The sequence below is a fragment of the Syngnathus floridae genome, chromosome 15 (genome assembly GCF_059516105.1).
Source record: "Syngnathus floridae isolate MCC-2025c chromosome 15, RoL_Sflo_1.0, whole genome shotgun sequence".
In the NCBI taxonomy this organism is placed as follows: Eukaryota; Metazoa; Chordata; class Actinopteri; order Syngnathiformes; family Syngnathidae; genus Syngnathus; species Syngnathus floridae.
Window position 1 is genome coordinate 12,506,101 of NC_142427.1, and position 23,051 is coordinate 12,529,151.

The window sequence follows — 23,051 nt, forward strand, 5'->3', positions numbered from 1 at the left end:
TTTCGAAATGGGTCTTTTCTTAAAAGTGTAAGCGTTGGACGGCAAGAGGCTCCGCATTGGGGACATTTCTAACGATTGTTTGTAGATTTTGTCCAGCAGCACAGCTGTGAAATGTATTGTTATGCTGCAAAATGACACTGGTACAGTTATAATAGCTAGATGGTCGCGTTGGCTTGGCTCCCTGTCAAAGTTGGCCGGGGTGTCATATTTATCAGATGCTGCAAAGCCTCCAAAGCAGCCCTCAAAGCAGCCCTCAAAGCAGCCCTCCCCGCCCTGCGAGAGTGTCCTCAATTTGCCTTCCGGATGACGTCACTAAGGTAACATGGGCGCTCTCCACGCATGATAGCGGTATGTGGAATATTTGAGGGGTGGTTGGGGTGCGGGGGTGCGCCTGCACTTTGAATGCATTGTCAAATTCGGCCGTGCACTCGTGCAGCGCCTCGCATCGGCTCGGATCGGCTCGGCTCGGCTCGAGCTCCTCCGCAAAGGGCGCTTTCTGCGCAGCAAGTGAGTGACAGAGATGAGGGGTGGGGACGCAGGGTGGGGTCACAAGCAGGGAGAGGCGGAGGAGGAACAGGCAGCGAGAGAGAGCCCAGCCCTTCAATGCACGGCAGGGAACGGCAAGAACCAGAGGCGCAACGCTTGGCTTGATTTATTCCCTTTTTTATTTTTGGGGAGGGGGCTTGCAAAGACAACGACGCTGCGGACATGAACTGAACGGAAGAGGCACGCACCACCGTGCTGCTGCTGCTGCTGCTATACCCCGAATATCCACAGCACACCGCCCCCTTCCTCCTCCTTGTCCTCTCCCATAAGCCCTCCTTTCTCCCCTTTCCCCACATTACAGCTATACACACCCTACCCCCTCCCCTCCTCCTCCTCCTCCACCCCCCTGCCCCTCCACGAGATGCACACGGAGAGCCGCCACAAAAAAGTAAGTGCACGTTCTATTTGACACATGGTGACGTTGTCAGTGCGGTGATGCGGCTCTTTCATAATGTTGACGGCCGACCGGACGGACGGCCGGAGTTGCAGGCGAAAACGGGCGAGGGGAGCAAAGGCAGGCGCGCTCTGCAGCCTCACAGGACACCATCTTATTTTTTTTTTAAAGCGCCCCCCCCCTCTCCGCGCGCATGCGCACAGATGAAGAGCCAGGTGCACTTCCGGCTGCCATTGCTGTACATCCTTTGTTTATGAAGGTTAGGAGGGTAACAAAATGAGTTCATTTGGAGAGGTGTGTGTGTGTGTTTAACTCTTCACGAGGGCGCAGGTTGAATATGGGTTGTTTATTTGACAGTGCACTGTGATTGACTGGCGGACAGTGTTCTTGGTTATGTGTCTTGTGATTGACTAGAATCAGTTTTCTGTATTGGCCCCGTGATTGACTTAACTGACACTTGCCAAATATGCTTACTTGGGCTGCAAAGCCTTTGAAGTTTTCCTGTCTGGCTGCAGGCTAATGCTGCGTTCAAGACTGCTGGCAAATGGGAAAATGCAGACCTCCAGAATCTCCAGGCTTTCTCAAATGCAGCGGTCGGAATATTGGAAAGCGCGCAGTTTTCGCCAGTGGTTTCCAGGAATTTGTTGCACAATGTGTGTGTGTTAAGTACAAGATTGAAAACAACGATCGGCAAGTCATAAATGCGTCATAATGTGAACTACAGTTCTCAAAAAATTGAGAAACCGTAAACAAATGGCTTTGGCTAAAGTTAGTTTTATAATGGTAGTTTCAGTTTACCATTTTTTGAAAACATTTTCATTTACAAAGATTTTTCAGTTTGACTTTTTTTTCATTCATTTTCATTCATCATAATAACCTTGGCGTCCATGCATGTGTGTGAGAGAGAGAGAGAGCGAGAGAGACCCAAAGGTAGTGGGATGATGCCCGCGTCTGTCAATTGTTAACAGAGGCGAACAAAGTTTGATCACACTCCTGAGATTGTGTGTGTTTGTGTGTGTGTTTGTCCATCATAGTCCCATTTATCTCATGAACACATTTGTCATCGTGACATTGAGGGTGGCCGAGGGGATGACGCGTCTCTGGGCCAAAGCGCACATCTCGCCTTTGCCGGCAAAGTGGATACTTGTGAAAAGGACGCAGCTCTTTGGTGACGCCTCCAATTTTGCGGAATCTCCACGTGGAAGATCATTACAAAAAAAAAAAAGTCAACCTGGCAATGTTCCACCTGCTAAGGTAGTAGCAGAGCTGGAACATTGCTCGAGTCCACCGCATTGTCATCAGCAGGTCGTCGTCGCAACAGATATGCAGAGAAGAGAAGTGGCAGTACAACAGGCCAAAATGAAGATCTTCTACAACGGAAACATTACAAGAGGGACAGAAAGTCCATGTTGGTTTTTTCCCCTTCACCCTTCTGGTCCATTTTGCAATGGATAGCCTAACGTACTGGACTTTCTTGATAGTGTGTTCTTTGCAGAAGGTTGTGGAAGCTTCACGCGGAGACAGCCTGACACGGGAGAAGCTCACTTGATGCGCTGGCTCAGTATTTTGGTATCAGGTGGCTTGAGCGGATGACCAGTTAGCCGGCCAGCTGGCTGCTTCTTCTTTGTGCGGGCGGGCGGGCGGGCGTGCGCGTCCAGATAAACGAGCGCGAGGTAAGACGACATGGTGTGAGGAATGGGCCGAGCGCTTCGGGGCCAGCCCGAGGGTCGCCGCCGGCGGGCGGCGGCACGTCGGGGTCGCCGAGCGGCGACGTTGTCAGCGAAAATTAACGAGCGGCAGGTAGCCGGCGTGGTGCGCGGCAGAGGCGGGGAGCGAGAATGAATGTGCTGCGCTGCTGATAGTGGCCATGGAGGGGACCTGATATTCATGTCTTTATGTATTTGTTATCTTCATTTTCTAAAGTGAAATTTGAGCATGGCACACGGACATAGCAATCGCGACATTGCAAGGCAACGTAAAGCCCGCAATGTCGTATGAGGGAAGATGCTTATTGAGTCAATAAACTGGCTAGGAAGTTGGCTCATTTCCTGAAGCTGCAATGAGGACGTTATTTTCTTCATTTGATGCTCCGCCCTGCTTGAGCTTTATTTATAGATATACACACACACAACTTTCTAAACCCTTAGTCTCCTCCTGGATATCGCTAATAAAAACTCATTTCATACCATCAATGACAATTGGTGGATCATTCATGCCAAGACGGAAATATAAACTGCAGACAGCATAAATAAAGACAAACATACAGCTTACCTTGTGGCGGGGTTCACTCCGGAGGTCTGAGAGTTTGCCCTCAGTCTCCTCTTGGATCAAATCAGCTTCATGGCAATCACTGAAAACAAGCACACATGCAATTGTTAGCTTGGCAAGTGCTGTGTTGTGGTACCGCACAGTCTCCACTTGGATAAACTACGCCCTTAGTCTCGGCTTGACCTCACTCTCCTCTCAGAACAAATGCATCTCCGTACCAGTCACCACATGCTGAGAATAACAAAAGTAAACGCAAAAAGGCTCATGTTAGCTTAGCATGTTGCATCAGCATGGTACGCCATAGTCTCGCCTTGGCGAAAATACGTACTTCTTGGGGACATGATAAAAGGTTATCCTGCTCTTAGTTTCTTATTGCGCCTCATCTCGAAAGATTTCTTGCTGTTTTCATGAATGCTCTGAAATGGGTGCTGCTGCTTTCAGTTTTTCTTTGCTTGCGTCAACGCTCGCCGGTAGCGCCATGCACTCTGTGTCCTTCAACACAACGTTTGGGGAACCTTCTGACCACAGAAGCTGCTCAAGCGTGTTTGTTTGGGCTGTATGTGTGTGTGTGTGCGCGGATAAGAGGGTGTGTAGGGAAGTGGCGGCCAGCTTTGCGTCAGCAGGGTGTGGTGTGATAACAGGCAGGCGGCTTCTCGAGCTTGCCTCACTGCTTGCCAGATGGAGGACACACCCGGTGTTTCATTTCACTCTCATGTGCACTCACTCTGTGCGTGCGTGCGTGCGTCTGTGGACTCGTCTTGGTTCGGGGGTGGTCGTTTTTGTACGCAAAAGCCACCCCGCAGCAAACACGTTGAAACGCATTCGATCAGAGAGGAAGGAGAATGAGGGCCGTAAAGTGGAGACTATGGAGCACGATTGATCAAGTACTCGAACGGGAGGCAGATTATGATTGCCCTTAGTCGGCCGCTCTCCTCCAGCCTATAGAAATAGAAAATATCGAACAGAGAGAATACATGTTTTTGTTGCAAAATGTGTTAGTGCACCAACATTTTTGCAATTGACATTCATTTCACGTTTACTTTCGGTTTTTATCGCTCCCCCCCGCCGACAACTCAAGTCTTATTTCCATCTCGCAATTTCCCTCTTTCATATCTCACTGCGGTCCAGCATGTCAGAACGACTTTTTAGGGCTGAACTTGACGTGAACCCGGAGCGTGCGGTCACTGTATTTTTACCCTCGTTACTCACGCACATTGTGCAAAAAAAAAAAAATAGAACACGAAAAAGATCCTCTGCAATGTGATGTGTGTAGTTTTTTTTGTTTTTTGCTGGGATGCCTTGGGGGAGGTCTCCGCCTCCGAGCAGCTCGTGGGAGCGGGCAGCCGCGTTACGAGCGCATATGTGTGGATCCTGCAGGGGGCATTTCCCCACCCCCACCCCCAAATACACACATGGTGAGGACCTGTGTGTGTGTGTTTGTGTGCGTTGCAGTGACAGCGAGCGAGTAGAGCGCTGACCCAGTTAGACTCGGCTGTCCCGCCTTCCTTCTCTCACGCTGCAAAGGGGGAAGCATGTAATAACGCTTAAGTGGAGCTATGCTAATATGCTAATCTGCTAATCATAGTGGCAGATCGTCCAAACATGAGCCAGCGACTCGCCACTTTTCATGTTGGTGCTATCCAATTTTTGGGGGGGTGGGTTCAAAAGAATTGGATCTTCCTACAGTTTTGGCGTCCACTTGAAGGCATCATCAAAGTGATTGTTTTTGTATCGGTACAGAGGACTGGTAGGACAACGGTGAAATAGTGACAATTGGTGGATCATTGATGTCCATTCAATTGCATTGGGGCCTTCCCTGTTCTTCTTCTACAATGTTTATTGCTGCTTTTCACTGTGAGCTGATGGTGGCTGGATGGTGTGAATTTTGCTAGCCCCATCTACTGCTAGGGGTCTGACGCACACGTGCGTTTTCATTTTTTTTTTCTTTGTATCTCAAGACAAAATTGTTTTCAAAATTCTATTTAGTCAAATGGGTGCACAAAACAAAATAACATTAACAATCACACAAAAATACAGAAGCAAAACTGGGGTTACCTTTGAATGTATTTAACAAGCTTTTGGCTGCCAAACTTAGACATGCTACAACTTTGTGTTGTTTTGACTGTTTGCCTGTGCTCCAATCCACCGGCCGGCCGGACGACGCACCTCCGACGTGACTCTTGCGTCTCCTCCCGAGCTGGTAGCCGGCCGAGCGTTAACGCGTGGACGCGGTTCACGCTCGGCTGGCCTTTCAGCGGGTAAAAATAGCTCGTTAAAAAAGTGCCAGGGACAGAGACGCTTTTGAAGCCCTCGCCGCAAATACTTCAGTCTCTCTTAAAATGCAATGGCGGGACTAAAAACGGTGACAATAAGAAAAAGAAACACCTTGAATAGTTCCAGTGACTTTTCTTTTGTAGGCATGAAGAAAATGTTTGCAGTCAGCTGAAATTATTAAAGGCCCCATTTTTTTTTTTTTAAGCTGAAAGGGTCACAAAATGCCTGCATATGTCATGAGATGGTGTCAAAGCACTACTTTTCTATTCGACAGGGATATTGCCTGACTAAATGAAGCACCTACCCTCACTTCAACATAGTTCCAGGGATGCCACACGATGGTGCCAAAGCTCTACTTTTATATTAGAAAGGGCTTTGGGATGAGTACAAAAGCGGGTGCAACCTTTTTTCCCCCCCCAAACACTATTTGTTCACTGTCTCCTCAACCTTTATTTTCCCTTCTTGTCTTTTGGCTCTTGGTCGTCTCCTTGGCGAACCAACCCCCACCCTCAATAACCCCCCTCCCCGACTTCCTGTGTGGAGATCACAAGCTGACAGGGTCGCGCCCACCCCGCCCTTTTTTTTCTAGTTCCTGGAACTCTGCACTCCCAGAGTGAGGCCCCTCCTCCCGCAGTCTAGTGGTCCTCATAAGGTCTTCCATGCTAACAGAACCCACCCCTAAACCCACCCCACCGAAGCCTCCACCCTAACTGCCTCGTCCGAGTTGGATTTACAGACAATTTCTACTCTTGCCTTTTCTGAGTGGACCCGGTTGGAGTCCAGATGACTTCTTCATATTAGCGTGTTTTATCCCCCCCCCCCTTTCTTTTTTTTCTTCTTTTATCCTGTTGCACTGAATCCTCCGCCCAGTGGGGGTGCTCCAGATTAGGTCAAAACAAACCTTGAGGAATTATTGGCTAATCCTTCCTTGTGGTTGCGGCCTCTCGGGCTGCCTCACGTTAAGCCCGTCAAGGCCAAAAGACATTTTTGCAAATGTTTTTGAGACTTTTTTGGAACACCATCTCGTGGTTGGAGCGAACAGGGCTCTCAAACACGTTGTTAGCGCTGTTGTTTCTCATTTCAAGAAAGATTGTCCCCTCGTTTCCGTTTTATAATTTGAAACTGTTTTGATGTCTACCCTTGACCACCGGGTTGCGCATACAAACCAACCGCATCCTTGATTAGGTCTGTTTAGCTAAATATCAACAAACAATGCAGAACGCGACAGTTGAGCCAATAGCATCTGTGTCGCAATGTTAATACTCTAGAAGCAATTTGAACACAAATGGTGGAGCAACACAGACAGATGATGTCATGACATTTGCAGGCATATTATTATTTTTATTTTTTTCCCCCCTCCGTGTCAAAATCGCAGCTGCAACGCACGCTCGCACATTCGAAAGTCAATCTTTGGACAAGCGAACTGGAGAACGGTCTTTAATTTAGCCGGTGTCTTAACAATGGTGCTTGTTTTCCCATTCTACGGGGCGCGGTTGCACCGTCCTTACAGTTTCCCAAGCAGCCCCCCTGTTGTGTTTTCCTATTTGGTTTCACGACTTGGGCCCTGGACTCCCGGCTGTGTTCGGAATCTTGCTTGAGGTGGGGGTGGGTAGATTTACAAGATTTTTGAATTTAAGGAATGATAATGTTGCCTTTTAATTAATTAATTGCCTTTTAGTTAAATTGATGCCCACTGTTTGCCATAAGGACACAAAAAGTGTCACCAGTTATGCAACTGCTAACCAAAACAGCAGCAACTATGGTGGCAGATAAACAGGTCTCTCAGATGAATTGGTGTTTGAGTCTGAATGAGAATTAAATCCAAATATTATTTTGCCTGAAAGCCGGTAACAATATAAATGACAAAGAAGTCTTTTTCATGAGCATGTCAAACAACAAAACGTGCTGTCAATGACTTCTGCAAAATAAAATGGATACGAAAAATGGATTCAAAGTAAGCGCTACAGTTTCCTCCAACGATATCATAGGGAATGTTTCAAAGTATTTATGTCATTCCTTTGTTGAAGGAAAGTGGACAAGTGCAAGGAGGCTTGCGTTGGTCAGCAGAGTGGGGAGGAGGGGGGGGGGGGGAAGGTGTGGCATGGAGAGGCCTTTACCTTTGTTTGGAAGCACAGAGGGGGCTCTGTCCCTCTCACAATGGAACTGGAGGGCCACCAGCGTGAGTTCATGCGTGTGTTTGGGAGGGGTGACGCAGACAGTCACACCCCGCAGCCGATTGGTCCAGGCCACACCTCAGTGTGGAATCCGCTACGACCGAGTCACATGACAAACACTCTTTGACGATCGAGTCCGCCCGCCCGCCCGCAGAGGCCCAGACTGATTTCATGGGGCAAAAAAAGAAATCACTCTGTACTAGGTCATTTTGTAGGCACGCCCCCAAAAATTGTCAAGAAGCCATGCCCGAAGACACAGGATGCTTGCCATTTTTGCACTTTTCTGTAGTATAGGCTTGAACAATTGTTTGCTTGTGGATCTAAATCATGATCTGCTTTGCTACAAATGCTAAGCTAACCTGCTCGACACAATGCCCAGAGATGGGTGGTGCCAAATGGCATTTTCCCTATTGTGTGTGGGCGGAGCGCGTCAGCCAACTTTGACTTTGGTCTCCAAAGTTTAGCCGAGCTACACGTCTCCATTACAATGTAGCTCGCGTTTCAGCCCATCAATAATTGAATACACGCCGACTCGTTTTGACTTCCAGTGCTGTGTGACTCTCGTTAGCATTTAATGCATGTTTAACTTTGGTTGATGCACTTTGAGACTGCTTTTATTTCATTGCTTGCTTCCTTCCTTCCTTCCTTCCTTCCTTCCTTCCACGTGTACGCCCAACAGTGTTGCTAAATTCTTACCGTTTATGTTTGGCCTCAAAGAAGAAGATGACATGGAGTCCTTTGTAAGTTCCTCAGACACACCCTGGAAGAAATTTGCTCGGTCGTTAAACAATAAAGGCCAAATCAACTCAGTGCTAAACAACAACAAAATAGCGCCAATTACAAAAACGTTTCAATCGTAAGCGACGGCTTTAACGTTTGCGTCGGACCTTTTCCGTTTAATCCAAAACGAAAATGATTCGGCAATGTCAGTAATTGACATGTTAGTTTTTTACTCACGCAAACTTTGCCGTCCTTCAACTCAAATTAAACGGAATCTTTGTTGCACTCCGATTGAAGAGTGCATTTTTGGAGCGCGTGTTAATGTACTAAATAGCCTGTTTAGGAATCAAAGCGGCCATTTTCCAAGGCACATTTAGCTAGTGACTTTGAAGTCAGTATTGTGATGTCCTGCGACGACACGTTTCAAGTGATTATGAGATCGTTATTGCGCTCATGCTAAATACGCTATAGGTCGGAGGATGGAAGGTGGACCATTTGAAAGCTCAAGGAGGTCGGTTGGTTTGTGTTGGTGAGCTGAGGGAGAGGCGGGGGCGTGGCATGTCCAGTTCTTTACCTTTGTTTCAAATCACTTTTGGCTGACTGTGTTAGGGTTTAGCATTTTTGCTTTGTGAAGTATTTTGGAGGTGCCATTTGCTTTTGGAAGCGTCCGGTTCGTGGCTGTGACCGTGAAGGAAGTTCTTTGAGGAAATGGTTTGTTTATCAGGAGTTGAGACTTATGTAAATGTGCGTGTGTGCGGACAGAAAGGGCCTGGCCAGCCACACCTCATTGTGTGTGCGCGTTTCCAGAAAAGGGTGTGTCCGCTTGCCTGGCTGAAAGGGAGGGAGGGGCGACTCCTCCCTGCTCCCCCCTCCCACCCTCGCTTTCGTTTTCTGGCTTGTTATTCCTCGCCGGCTCCTCATTCCCTCAGTGGAAGCCTCCACATTAGGCCTCCTTTTTTCTTTCCTTCCCTTTCTAATCTAATCCTCTCTGTCCTTTGAAAATTATCCTTTCTCTCTCTCCCTTCATCAAAGTGAGGTACTAAATGTTCACGTCTTACTTCCTCCTCAACTTTTCTACCCTCACTCCTGTCCGTGACACTTTCCTTCTCCTTTCAGAGGAGGAGCGGTGCCCACAAGAAGAAGAAGAAGCAGCAGCCGCCAGTCGCTGCCCTGACGCAGGAGGCCCTGACGCAGGAGGCCCTGACGCAGGAGGCCGCGCCGCCCTCACCGGCCAAGGAGGAGGAAGAGGAGGAAGAGGAGGGAGAGGAGGCGTCAGACATGCCCTCAGTCCAGATCAAAGCTGAGCCAGAGGAGATGGAGTGCACGGTGAGGAGGAGGAGGAGGAGGAAGAAAGGGGGGGAGGAAGTGTGGTGGGTGTGGGTCCATTTGAGGGCTAGCATAGCGTGCTTTAGCAATGAGCATCCAGCAATTAGCAGGAAGCGGCTTTTAAAATGGCTCTAAAAACCCATTTTTGTCCCTTGCTTTTCAACCAGCGCCAGTATTTCGAGGTTAGCATACAGCGGCGAGTACACAGCGGTCGGTCGGTCGGTACACACTAGCCCGTGTCAAGCAGTTCACTGACTAGGATGTGGCGCATAGCATCTCGAATACGAACATATAGCGGTTACTATCGAGCGGACAGCTGCCAGACTCCAGATCCCGCCGGCCGCATCGGGCCCTCCGAGAGAGACCCCGACTTTAACGTGGTACACGGCAAACATGAGCTCAACACCCTTGATCTACCGAGTAGCATTGAGCCGATAAGGTGTAGGAGTTACCATCTCGAGCGAGGGTGGCATCGAGCGGGCAGCGTCTCGTGGACGCAGGTGGCGCTTAGCGGTTGGCATTTGCGCTCGGCATACGATCGATCGTTAATATCCCCCGGTCGAGCGGATGGACTCGAGCGGCGAGCATAACAGTGAGTATCTATTAGCCTTGAGGAATTAGCATCACGTGGTTAGCATCCAGCAAATGGAATCCCGCGTTTAGAATTGCGTGAAGAGGGTAGATCGTAGCAGTTGTCACTTCGTAGCCAAGTGGCTAGCATTTAGTAGATAGCAGGTTGGGGTTTGCGTCTGGTGACGAGAACCAGTCACATCAAATGTGTGCGGGGCCATGTTTTGCCTTTAAAACGTTGAGAACGAGTGTTCTCCCAGAGATTGCCGAGGCGACATGAAAAGTGCCCATGCTCGCCACGGTATGTGAGAATGCGGGATGAAGATGCCCAGCCACGTTGTGATGGCCAGATAAGCACACAAGGAAGTCGGATGATGTTTGCGGCTCGTCTTCATCCCAGTGAGTTTTTTTCCCCAGCTTTTTTGCTGCTATTTATGAACTAGACAGACGTGAGGTTGATATGAGCAATTTTTGTGTTTTGCACTTCTCCCATCACTTTTTGTCCAATGATCTCTGAGTGTGTGGAAAAAGGTAAAAAGTTCATCTTGTGGAAAATATAATGAGACCTGTGGCACATTTAGCCCCAAAGACAGACTTCCCTTTGTTCCAGGAAGCGTCAGAGCCTAGCGATTTGAAGTTCCCCAAGGCTCACTGCTCGGACCCGTTTTCATTTCACGTCGCAATCACACGACTCTGTCGAGGCTCAGTTGGTCAGTGAACACATCATCTGATTACTAACAGTGAGGATGTTTGTTTTTAAGAGGTAGTTCAAATGGAATGTTTGTGTGTGTGTGTGTATACAATCAGCTTCACTGTCATTGGACATTGAAGCATATGGTGAGGGAAAGGAGAAAATTGCAAAAATGCTCACCTCACCCTGTTGTTGCTGCACTTTTAGACTCCACAGTCTTGGTCTCTTCTTGGTCAGAATGTGTCCATGAACATCTGGGGATACACATTGAGATAAAGCCAGATTAAGCCCACATGCTAACATGAATTGACCATTTTGTACCCTGGAGTATTATACTCCACAGTTTTCAGTCTGCTGCTGCTGCTGCTGCCCTAAGTCTCCTCTTGGATACATGATGAATAGCAAGTTTGGAGGTTACATGCTATACAATTACTAGTTATGATACCATTTTTGTAAAAAAATCCTAGCTATGAAGATTTGAACCTTGGCAGAGATCCGATCTGTACACATTCCCATCCCCAGTCTGGTCTTTGTTTTCGGGCGCCATTTTCTCACTGCCCTTAGTCTCCCCTTGGATAAAATTGGTCACCAAGCATCTGCGTCAGCCTCATTAAATGAAACCTCGGGTTCAAAGTTCACCACCCGGACTTTCAATGGGTCCAAGCGCTTACTTCCTGCTCTACCTCCATTCTTCTTCTAACATCACCTCGCCCCGAATAGGATGTGTTGAGGGGAGCGGCCGGACTGCGCTTCCGCTCGTTGTCGCTGTGGCAACCGCGGCGGCGGCGGGCGGGAGTTGCCCAAAAAGACTCCCAGACCCTCCTCTGTTCCCACCGCACTTCCCTCTGCCACCTTTTTCCACTTCAGCCAATAACACACACCCACATGCGCACACACACACGCACACAAACACACGCTGAATAGCTACCAGCATAGCAAACTGAATAGCTCTGTAATCTCTCTTTCTCTGCTATACACACTCGCACAAACAAGGCCTTGTGTGTCAGTGTGTGTGTGTGTGTGTGCACGTAAACAAGTCGGTTGTCCTCCAGCAAAGAAGAGCAGTCATGCACGACGTTGGCAGCAATCATACACACACACACACACACACGTACACTTGCACACGAGTTTGTCATGAGAGGTTAGCGGCCTCGCACTCGAGCCAGGAGGCTTTCTTGCTTGCATGCGTGTGTGTGTGTGTGTGTGTGTGTGTGTGTGAGACAAATCAGCAAAAGGACACGACCATGCACAATTTTGTTGGGGGTGGATGGGGGAGGGGGGCAGTGGGAAAGGCGCGGTAGCAAATGCGGCGACGCCTAAGCTGGTGCGGGCTGATGATGTCATCACTCACATATGGTGCGTTCGAGACCAACGGGAGTTTTCAGAGCTCCGACGAGGAGAAGGCGCAGGGGAAAGACATCCCGGGTTCATCGCCATTGATTTGACCACTTCAAGTGGCATTTCAACAAATGGCAGAGCAATTTCGATGCAAAATTCTAGTCAATTCTTGTTAGCGCCTCACTGGCTAACAAGTCCGGACATGCCACCAGCGGGGGTGGGGGGGTGTCGCAGAGTTTAAACTGCAGTCCAGCACTTTTGGCAGAAGAAACCACGTGACAAAGCCACATGTGTCAACCGCTAACCTTAACGATGCCGACTGACAATAACACAACGTTTGTCACGTTTTTACAAATGATTGTGCAGCTTTTCTGCAAGATCTTACTACATTTTGGCTTGAAGGAAAACACACACACACTTTTACAACACTTCAACATCGTAGAAGCTCTTCCATGCTGTGGCTGTGACAGCGTTTTCTTTTCTGGGAGCAATAGTATATCGGCTGATGCAATCATTTTGCCCTGCAATTGGTTAAAGAAAATGGAACTAACTCGTCGGATAATGTTTTAGCAATGTTGTCATGACTATGGGATGGATGTCACACAATAGAGCGCCATTGTTTAGCACGTAGCAAATTTGGAAAATACTTGTGCCGCAAATTGAATCGGATTTTGCACCAAAAAGGTCTCAAAATGTCCATTGAGTTCTTTTTTCCTCACTGCATGCTTTGAGCCTGAAGGTCTTCTTACCCAGGCGGAGTCGATGACTTTGCGGTGAGTGTCGCTAAGCAGCCGCCGCGTCAACAGCGCTAGCGTTGGGTTGGGTAACGTCAGGGTGCGGCTAGCGGGCTACGCTAACAGGTGGGCGAGGCAGGCGGGCGGGCGGGCGGGTGGGTGTAGGCCAGGGAGAGGCGGCCTGCTGGCATCTTTTGTGGTTTCTATCCAAGCCAGCTGTTGTTTTTGCTCACTTGCTTTTTTTTTCTTCTGATATCCGAGCGTAACGACCGTGCCGCTCAGATGCACATGTTGATGAAAATGAACAGTCGCGCAGCGTTTTTTTTTTTTTTTTTTTTCCCCCTCCCTCAATCCTCGGCCTATTGATTGGCGCCTCGAGCGAGAAAAACGCCAGCAAAAATGACAGGAAGTGAAAGCTAATGAGACTGTCGGGCGTGCTGCGCCATTGCCGTCGGTGACTGAAGTCAACCGATGAGAAAAGTATAAATCATTTATAATCGTAACACTCTCAATGAGAATCACATTAGAACATATTTCAAGTAAATGTCAAATCATGAAATGAATAAACAATACCATGCATTGAAGTATCTTCAAGGGATCTTAAAGGGACGGAAGGGAGCCCAATGCGTTACAGGGCATCCTGCCTTCGCCGGGTTCCGTGTCGATCCCATCGATTCGCCATTTCCTACCGTGGCCGGCCGGCGTGAATGAATTTTGAGGCGAGGACATAGTTGACCCACTTTCTGAAGCGCGCCACACAAAATGGCGGCAAAGCAAAAGCCACATGGGCGGGAAGGGTGTGGTTGGCGCAAGCGAGCGGGAAGATGTCGAGAGGGAGGCAGGGAGGGAGAAAGGTGAGCGAGGACGGACGGACGGACGGACGAGGGTGTTGCCGGACGGGGAAGGCAAAGGAGTGCCACGACGTGGAGGCGGCTGATAGCTCCCCAGTTTCCATGGCGACGTGAGGCCCTTTTTTTCCCGCCCACTCTTCCCCCTTAGTCTCCTCTCACCGCCTCACCTCTTTGCTCTTCTATCGACATGTTCAACTTACGAAAAGGAGAGGACATTTTGGTGTGTGTGTGTGTGTGTGCGTGCGCGCCCGGCCTTCCGGTTGTCCCGCGTCACCCGATCTAAAAGGGCCAAATAGAGGCCTCGCCCTGGCCCTCGCCCAGAGCTGAGCCACGCTCAACTGAACTGGAGGGAGGCCAGCTTCTTCTTCTTGTGCTTCTTTTTCTCGTCCACTTCCCCCCTCAGCCTGCTTTCTGGTTGCATCCCACACAGCGGGCCATTGTTTTCCCCCGTCAACGACATGCGGGCGGGGAAAAGCAGGCCCTTGCCGGCCGGCCGGCCGGCCGCAAAAAGTCTTAGTTAGCATTCAGCTCCTCGCCTAGGTTAAAAGTCACGACGTGTCGCTTTGTGAGAAAGTATGATTGTTGTCATAGAAAATCACGAAATAGTTACGACCCGAAACGGGTAATGTTAGCAAAAAGTGGAACATTACATGAAACAAAGTGATTTTTTGATTATAGATTGCGCGACATTCCGATCAAACAGTCATTTTTCGCCCCCAAAAGTCATATTTTCCAAAAGTGAATTTTCCGTTGTTCTTTCCTCGTCTATCAGGCCGACGTCGGAGACGAGCGTTCCCACCAAAGCGACCCCGACGCAAAGACGGACGCGCGGAGCTGCAAGACCGAGCCGTCCTCGCCGAGCCCGTGCCCGGCCGAGGACCAGACGGAACCGGTGGACCTGTCCCTCCACAAGCCTCGCTCGTCCTCACTGCCCACCGTCAACGTGCCCGTCAACCCTGCGCCGGGAAGCGGCCTGGCACAGCCTGGACTCACGGCCACGCCTGTCACCTCCAACGTGCAGTCCATAGGATCCATGGTGAATAACAGCTAGCCCAACTTTCAAATCAAGACTCGTTAGAACTGATGGGTGACGTACTTGCCCCCCCCCCAGGTTTTATCGCCGGGCTCCATTTTGGCCACGCAGGGCGCGGGCGGCCAACAGATCTTGCACGTTATCCACACGATCCCGTCAGTCAGCATGCCCAGCAAGGTGGGCCAGCTGCAGACCATCCCCGTGGTGGTGCAGTCCTTACCCTTGGTCTACACCGCCGTGCCCGCAGACAGCGTGGCCGCCACCGCGGCCATCACCGTGCCGCTCATTGGCAGCGACGGACGGTCGGAAGGCTCAGGTCAGGAACGCCGGCCGATCCCTCGCACAGACCATGAATTACTTGTCTGTCATTTCTGTACCTTTTATCTGAACTTATTGTGGCGCTAAAGAGTAGCTGGAGCCACCACTACAACCAGTTAGCTATTTGCTAGCTAGCTTGTTGTCTGTATTGACACCACTCGGTGTTCACTATATTCATAAATATTCAGGCAAAGAGCTTATGGCGAGGAAGGGAGGGTTAAGAGTGCATGTTACTTCTTTTTTTTTTTTAATGGGCGGTGTCTGAGAGCGAGTGGGTGGAATCATTGTCTCCAGAGAGGAAGAACATTTCATTTTGCTGTGTGCGTGTCTCGGCACCAAATTGCACGCATCACTCCTTTTGCGTGCCACACCCTTGATCCTTCCCTCGCCTCCGTGCAGGGTGGACGTTGTTTATCCTGCAGGGTGTAACGCTTCCACTCAACTCTCTACCCATCCAGTTTACGTCTACAGTGTACTTCCACTTTTCATATTTCCCTTCATAGCAGCAGCGTATAGTCATAGCGTATGACAAAGTCATGTCGCGTAAGCTCATGGAGGTCAAAAGAAGCTAGCGCAAGATCGCAGAACGCAGAGTCATGTAGCAGTGCAAGCGGGGCAAAGCATAAAGTGAGGTCATATAACATTGCATAAACCTAGCATAGCATAAGCTAATGTTATGTAAACAATGCAAACATCACGCACGGTATAAACGTGCGGTGTAATGCCAACAGGGTCATGGAAATGTAGCGCAACGTCAGTATGTTTTGGCATGATTGCCTGGTCTTGTTTTCCTCAGTTCGCATTAAGCCCGGCTCCACGTCTCCGGTGGAATATCACAGCGACAGCGAGGTCGAGAGTGGAACCGAGTCCGGATCGGCGTCAATCAGCGCCCAGAGCCTCGATGCAGGGTGAGCGCACGCACACGCACCGCATTTATTAGGATTAGCGTTACACGCAAATATGTATCTATTTAACGCATCGGTCCTGGAAGGTTTTTCGTTTGTTTGAGTCTGGAAATAAGTCAGAGTGTCTTCTTCGCACCTACGTGGGCGAGGCGTTGCGGTGTTAACGGAAAGTTAGGGTGTGGACCTTGGAGCTTAGCTGTTATCTGATGTGCGAGTGCACACGTGTGTACGCCACACCTCATTTTCCAAGTTGCCTGTCACTGACCTTCCTTTATCAGGCCCATAGAAGGCTCTGTAATGGCTTAAAAGGTAGACAGACGACTGTTTCAAACCAATGATACCAATACAAAATCTGACGGAATTGACAAGAGGCCTCTTCATGTAAAACATGAAATGTCATCATAGAAACAAAGCATGTGCAAAAGAAAAGGAATAAAATACAAAGTTAATGAAAACAAAATAATAATAATAATAAATCCCTCGCTCACTATCCGGACAACTTGATGTATAAATTCATTAAAAAAAACAAAACAAACGATTGTATCTCAGTTGTGACTTGAGTAGCTATTTGGCACCCACTGGTGGCCTTCCAGACTCACTGCCTACCACACCATTTTTTGAGGGTATATTGTACAACATTTCAGGTCCATGTTGGACTTGGAGCCAGCGGACCCCGACTCCCCAGATGTCAAAAGACGGCGGATCCACATGTGCGACTACGAAGGCTGCAAAAAAGTTTACACCAAGAGCTCGCACCTCAAAGCTCACCGACGGATACACACAGGTGAATACGGAAATTCTGACAGCTGACGTTCCGTTGATGCGCTACGTTGTAATTAGGAACGGTGCCAGCCAGGGAATTTGACATTGTTTATTTCACCGCTAGCAACTAGTCAACTCGCTTAATGCGATGTGAAAAGCCATAGAGCAGCTGACGAAAATGTCGCTCAAAAGCTTGAAGAAAGTGCTTAAGCCTGCCTGACGTTTGCTCGTCCTGCCCTGCCCTGCCCTGCCCTGCCCTGTACAGGTGAGAAGCCTTACCATTGCACCTGGGAGGGCTGCACCTGGCGTTTTGCCCGCTCCGACGAGCTGACTCGGCATTTCCGCAAGCACACGGGCATCAAGCCTTTCCGCTGCACCGAGTGCGACCGCTCCTTCTCGCGCTCCGACCACCTGTCCTTGCACCGCCGCCGCCACGTCATGATGTGAACTCTTTTGGATTTATTTGGGCTTTTTTTCTCCCGTCGCCTTCAAAACAAACTTTACGACTACAGTTCTCTGACTCATCTTGTGCAGGAGTACCAGGCATTAATGGAGGTTGGGGATTTGTTTTTTCCACTCATCCGTCCACCCACCCAGACATTATTTCCCCATTTTCTTTTTCTGGCAGGAATGCAATCCTTTTGAATGCATTGGGCACGCTGGCTGTCTGTCTGTCTGCAGCACAGGTGACGTAAGATGCGTTTCCTTCTTGGGGTGCGGCATTTCATTTTTATGATCCAAAAGTAGAAGCCTGGACGAGACATTTTTTATGGACGTCACCCCATCTTCCCCCCCCCAATCGCAGGACTGGCCTACCTATTGAATGCATTTTTGAAGTTGTCACATTGTAGCACAGGAGATGACGTTTTTGGGATTTTTTTTGCCTTGGGTGCGGCATTTTATTTTTGATCATAAAATTAGATGTTTGGACAACCGGGTCTCTTTTTTTTTCTCAATTTCCTAACGCTGATAGATCACTTTTTTGTTGCATCACAGGAGTTGACCTTTTTATATCCTCGGGGGTGCGTGCGGTGTTTAAGTTTTACAGTCTAAAAGTAGTTTCCTGAACAAGTAATTTTGTTCTGGATTTCAAACCCCCCCCCCCCCTTTTTTCTTTTACCCTTTTAACGCATTTGTCGAGTTGTCTCGATGCACAGGGAAGGTTGGACAGTGTTTTTATCCTTGGGACGTGGTGTTTAATTTTATATCTAAAAGTTGACACCCTGATTAGCACATTTTGCCAGTTTGAATGAAAATGCAAATTTGTTGTCAGGCATACGATCGGAGGAGACATGTCATTCTGGGGGTGCGGCATTTACTTTTAGACGATGAAATTTGTTGCAGCTTTTCGCAATAGGACCGAGCGAGCGAGCGAGCGAGCGAGCGAGCGGCCAAGTCCAACTGTGTTAATGCATTTGTCAAAGTGGTTCACTGCAGCAGCACAAGTCCATTTTTAATCCATGAAGCGCGGCGTTTCATTTCTATGATGAACAATAGACTTCCAGATGACAACGACGACATTTCTCATGGGTTTCCTTACGTAAGCAGAATTTCCTACAGTAGAAATTGACCTTCGCGGTGCGCTGTTTCATGTTGCCATCTGAAAGTCGAGGTTTGGGACACGCCTTATCAATTCATGCGCGCTATGACAACTGTGAACTTTCTAAAGAATTTTCCCGTCACATTTTTTGTTGCATATCCTGCGCACACTAACAACAAAAAAACAGTATTTGCGTGTTATCGTTGAGGTTTGTCTATGTTTTTCCAACCTTTGTGGCAGAGTCTCGCTTTTGTCGTTTTGAACTATTTCTGGTCTTTGGTCGTCTTTTAAACGCTGTGAAGTAGTGGTCGGCGGAGAAGTTCAAACCTTATCGCAGGGAAATACGGGACCTTTTACCCGACTTTGCCAAGTGGTCGCGCATGTTTCTTTTTTTTTCCCGTCTGCATGTTTTGCGACAAATACATCATCTGAATATTTTATTTTTTTTACTTTACGAGTGTGCATTCTGGGCACGTTGAGCTTGAACCGAACTTGGGGATTATAGGGGGAAAAAAGTTTTCAATATTGGGGAGGGGGGAGTGGCGACTTTAACAACAATTTGAAAACAAGGTCACGGGAGCAAAAATGCTATGAGAATTTCCGGTAGAATGAGACGAGAAACTACGTACAACTTTGACGCATAAAACATCCGAACCGATTCTTGTTTGGAGGGATTTTTCCCGCCTTTTTTATTTGGTCTGACTACAACGAGAAAATGGAAAAAGCACATCTTTCTAGAAGAGTTTATGCATTCTTTTGTAAACATTAAGGATAAAGACGGCAACAACAAGAAAAAGAAAACAGTTGAAAAAAAAAAGAATCCATGTACATAAATGTATATAATTAAAAAGTAAATGTAACGGGTGGAGTTCTATTTTTAACACTGACTAGATAATGTGAACCCCTTCCCTCTTCTCCCTTTGTTTTTGTTTTTTTTTTACAACTTTTTTTGTAGTTTCTTACAAATGACAATAATAAGAATAATACTATTGGTCCCAGTTGTGTTGTGCATATTTGTGTTGCATGGAGAGTTGCCCTCTTGTTTTCAACTAGTGACGTTGGCGAGCATGTCGCCGTGAGTGTGCGTGCGTGCGTGCGTGCGAAACATCTGGCTTTTTGGAGGATACAAATATGTTACCTATAAAAATAAAAGAGTTTGATATGATCACTTCCGCACAAAACCTTTAAGGAAAGAAAAAAGTTCCACGTGGGTACCGATGTTTGTTTTAGCAACAGCAAGCTAGTGGTTCGCGCTTTGACGATTTTGTGTGCCAATTTGTCAATTTTTGTCTTGGTTCACATTTTTCTACAAAAAGAAGAACGTGAAATAAAAAAAAAAAACACATGCTAAAATGCTAGCATGCAGCTACAAGTGACAAAACTATTTATTGCGGTGTGTTCAATCAACGCAATCATTTCTATTATTTTGAATTCTAAAGCTAACAATATGGGGTACTGATTCTGTGTTGATTTTGATGGGCTAATTAGCAATAAATGCTAACGTTTTAGAAACCAGGCTTGCCTTTTGCTATCAATTATCAAAGTCATATCACGCAAAAATCCCCAAAATAGACACTAAGCATGTTTAGCTATACCTGCTAACATACGTAGCTTCGATGAAACTATTTTGAACAATCATAAATAGCGCCCAAAACCTTTTTTTTTTTAGCCGATGATAATGATCTTCTTTTTGAGGAGGGGGGGGGGGGGAGGGCTTGTTTAGCTAGCCTAACCTATTCTGTATGTTTGACAAACTTATTTTAAAAAGTAAAATTTGAATGCCCACTTTTGGGTCCCGACTGCATACGAGTGCGTCTGACTCGCCACTTTTATCTTTGACTTTTTCTTAACCCCTCCCTGATGAATGCAGTAATTTTTAGCGGGCCAGTACTCTTCATTTACTCAGTGCAATGCAGTTATTATGGTTATAATAATAATGAGAAGAATATTATAAGAATATTTTCTTTTGTATTTGTGTACAGAACAAAGAGATGTAAAGATGTACGGGGAAGGAAAAAAAGAAACGTGAGCTTTTTGATACTGTGACTCTACTCTGGTGTTTAAAAAGTCCTTTGTTTTTCTCTTCTGTATCCTTGTGATGATTACTCCTCATCCTCCTTCCTTCTTTTATAGAATAAACTTGTTTTTGGTGCAATTTACTTCCGGTGCGTGTGTTTTGGGTTTTTTATACTGGAAAAGTGAAGATGCGGGTGCAGTGAGACGCAAACGTCACTAGGAGGCGCTGTGCCCAAGGCAAATAAGATGCCCCCTTCGTTAGGCTTGAAGAGGGATGTTAAGGTTCGCGTTGAAAAAGGAACCTATCAATCTATATCGCTTCGGGTTTTAAACTAGGCTTAAGGTTTGGTTTCAGTTTATGCTTAGTGTTACTGGTTAAGGTTAGGTTGAATGTAGGGGTAGCATTAGTGGGAATTGTTATGAAGAAAAATAGCACTCTAATATTACAGCATCCCACTTATAAAAGCACAATAATGACAACATCATTAAATAAGACGCTTTTTTTTTTTTAACTTTTGAGTACTACCCTTTCCTCCCATGAGTCACTCCCCAAAAATTCATTGGCACCATCACGAGCAACCTCCTTTTAATGCAGTGCTTGGCCATGCCGTTTGACTGATCTGATGGGCTGGGCGGGGCGGGACATGTTCTGACAAATGCTGCCGCTGAGTGACAGTGCATTTCACAGCCTCTCACCTGGAATGCACTTGCAACATCCTACGTCCCCCCCATACGTATTACATTATGCATGGGAAAAAGTCCAAGATGATGAAGCCATCCAGGAAATAGACTTCCCCCATGAGCTTATCTGAATAATTGCTGTGGATTCCTTTGCGCATCCATTCTGTATGCTTGACATCCTGCTATGTGAACCACTACTCTTTCTACCAATTGGGCAGTTGAATGTCATTTTGCTATTATAAACGTGCAAAGGCACGCTATGTGGTAACTTGAGCACATTTAACTTCAAAACGGACCCGTGTTCCTCCTCACTGAGAATCAAAGTCGGCTATGGGAACCACTGCACCGATACAAGGTCATGTTGAAAACGGACCTGTATGACTAAAGAAAGCATGGCAGGCTCTATTGCAGAATCACGCAAACAGGCCCAAACAAGCGTTTGACGGTGAAAGCTTAGCAAAAAGAAAACAAATGAATCATTTTCCCCCGGGAAGTAAGATCACAGAACATCGCAGAAAAATATACCTACGTATATAGCTACGCAAACATTTACTTGCTTGCCCTGTGATGTTTTTCAAAAACCGCGGAGACTAAATATTCACACCTTTCCCCCCCCAAACAAAAATGGAGAAAAAGGATGCATTTGTTTGTTTCACCTCATACGTCATGCAGGTTAAGTGCATGTATTGATGCATGAGCGCAATACAAAAGGGAGCTCGCCTCCTTGGCACAAACATGCTGAGCACAGTACAACAACAGAATATGGCAAGAAACGATGATGAGGGCGTTGTCCTCGCGTGACCACGACGACCAGGTAAATCTCGCTCGAAAGACATGAGCACAAACGCTCCAATTATTTCTGAGCGACTCCACCCTGTCTGTGTCTTTGCTTCATATTTTCAGGACGATTCTCACGATGACGATTCTCATCATCTGTTGTGGCATCGGCTAAGGAACGACGTGTTTAACTTTCACCAATTTCCCAATCTTCAAGACATTCCACGAAATAAGTATTTACGCTTTCTCTTCTGTGTGGATAGCGTTTCAATTTGACATGCCCCCAAAACAAACCTCACTGTCACTCTCCAACTAAAACCACATTTTGTAGTGAAAAAAAAGAACGTCCAATATTTTCTGGATGAACTCATCTGAACCTTCTATCAACTTTGCACTTTTTGAATGGACTTTTCTATGAAAATAAAGCAAAGGGGTTGAATGAGTGTTAACCAAACTCATTTACAATTCTTTGCTCCCATACAGCTTTCTTTTCTTTAAACCTCATGAAAATCACTTGACACGATGGACTCACTCACCTGCTGTGTAACTCAACGATAGGCTAAGACAGATCGAGCAATTTCGTAAGGCAATTCAGATGAGCAGAAGACTACTAGCAATGAGCCGACAATGGGTCTGTCACAATATGTCAACATTAGTTAGCTGCTTAATTGTATTTCACTTGCCGCCTCACACTTTGTCAGGCTGACTGGCCTGTGTCGTTCGTTGTTGGACTCACCGGACGAGCTGCTGGCTGGCTGGCTGGCTGGCTGGCGGCTGAGCTTGGGAAGGAGAACCGAGGTCGTCAAACACGCCAGTCCGTTAAGTCGTCTTCGTGTGCTGAGACCTCCTTCGCACACTATTTCATCTTTTTCGTAGCGTTGTTCTGAGCCGACGTTTCATGGCGTTTTAGAAAGTTAACTTGGACTTGTGATGCTGATTGGCGCCCAAAACAGGCGAAGCAGGTGCGCCCCTTCTTCTTCGTCGGTGTCACCAATGTTCTTCTTCGTGTGGGCGGGCGCTTTGGAGAAAAAAAATAAATAAATAAAAAGAAACAAATGGTTTATACTCAAAGCTTGTATAGCGATCTTTCTTCAATGCAAAAAAAATAGTTTTTATTGCATTTTTAACTGTTT

General features: G+C 47.3%; 1 protein-coding gene and 1 long non-coding RNA gene across 22 annotated transcripts; one reads left to right on the forward strand and one right to left on the reverse strand.

Moving 5' to 3' along the window:
* Positions 1-200: 200 nt before the first annotated feature.
* On the forward strand, positions 201-20,603 carry klf8 (Kruppel like factor 8). 6 transcript variants are annotated; one of them, XM_088398556.1, is made up of 7 exons: positions 201-317; positions 9,493-9,702; positions 14,659-14,922; positions 14,998-15,235; positions 16,034-16,145; positions 16,787-16,926; positions 17,170-20,603. In XM_088398556.1, exons 1-7 carry the CDS (start codon positions 216-218, stop codon positions 17,349-17,351), a joined length of 1,248 nt encoding a protein of 415 aa, XP_088254682.1. In that variant the 5' UTR covers positions 201-215; the 3' UTR covers positions 17,352-20,603. The 6 variants fall into 6 exon arrangements, with proteins under 6 accessions (XP_088254682.1, XP_088254684.1, XP_088254683.1 ...); XM_088398558.1 differs by lacking the exon at positions 201-317 and adding an exon at positions 542-934; XM_088398557.1 differs by lacking the exon at positions 201-317 and adding an exon at positions 8,370-8,396.
* On the reverse strand, positions 2,235-22,934 carry LOC148386806 (uncharacterized). 16 transcript variants are annotated; one of them, XR_015863043.1, is made up of 6 exons: positions 11,447-11,972; positions 11,144-11,217; positions 8,353-8,416; positions 3,212-3,290; positions 2,406-2,465; positions 2,244-2,310 (listed from the first exon to the last, which is right to left on the reverse strand). It is a non-coding gene; the product is annotated as an uncharacterized LOC148386806 (long non-coding RNA). The 16 variants fall into 16 exon arrangements; XR_015863048.1 differs by lacking the exon at positions 11,447-11,972 and adding exons at positions 3,933-4,147; positions 22,655-22,934 and having other exon boundaries at positions 2,253-2,559; XR_015863044.1 differs by adding an exon at positions 3,933-4,147 and having other exon boundaries at positions 2,253-2,562; positions 11,447-11,991.
* Between the last annotated feature and the right edge of the window lie 117 nt (positions 22,935-23,051).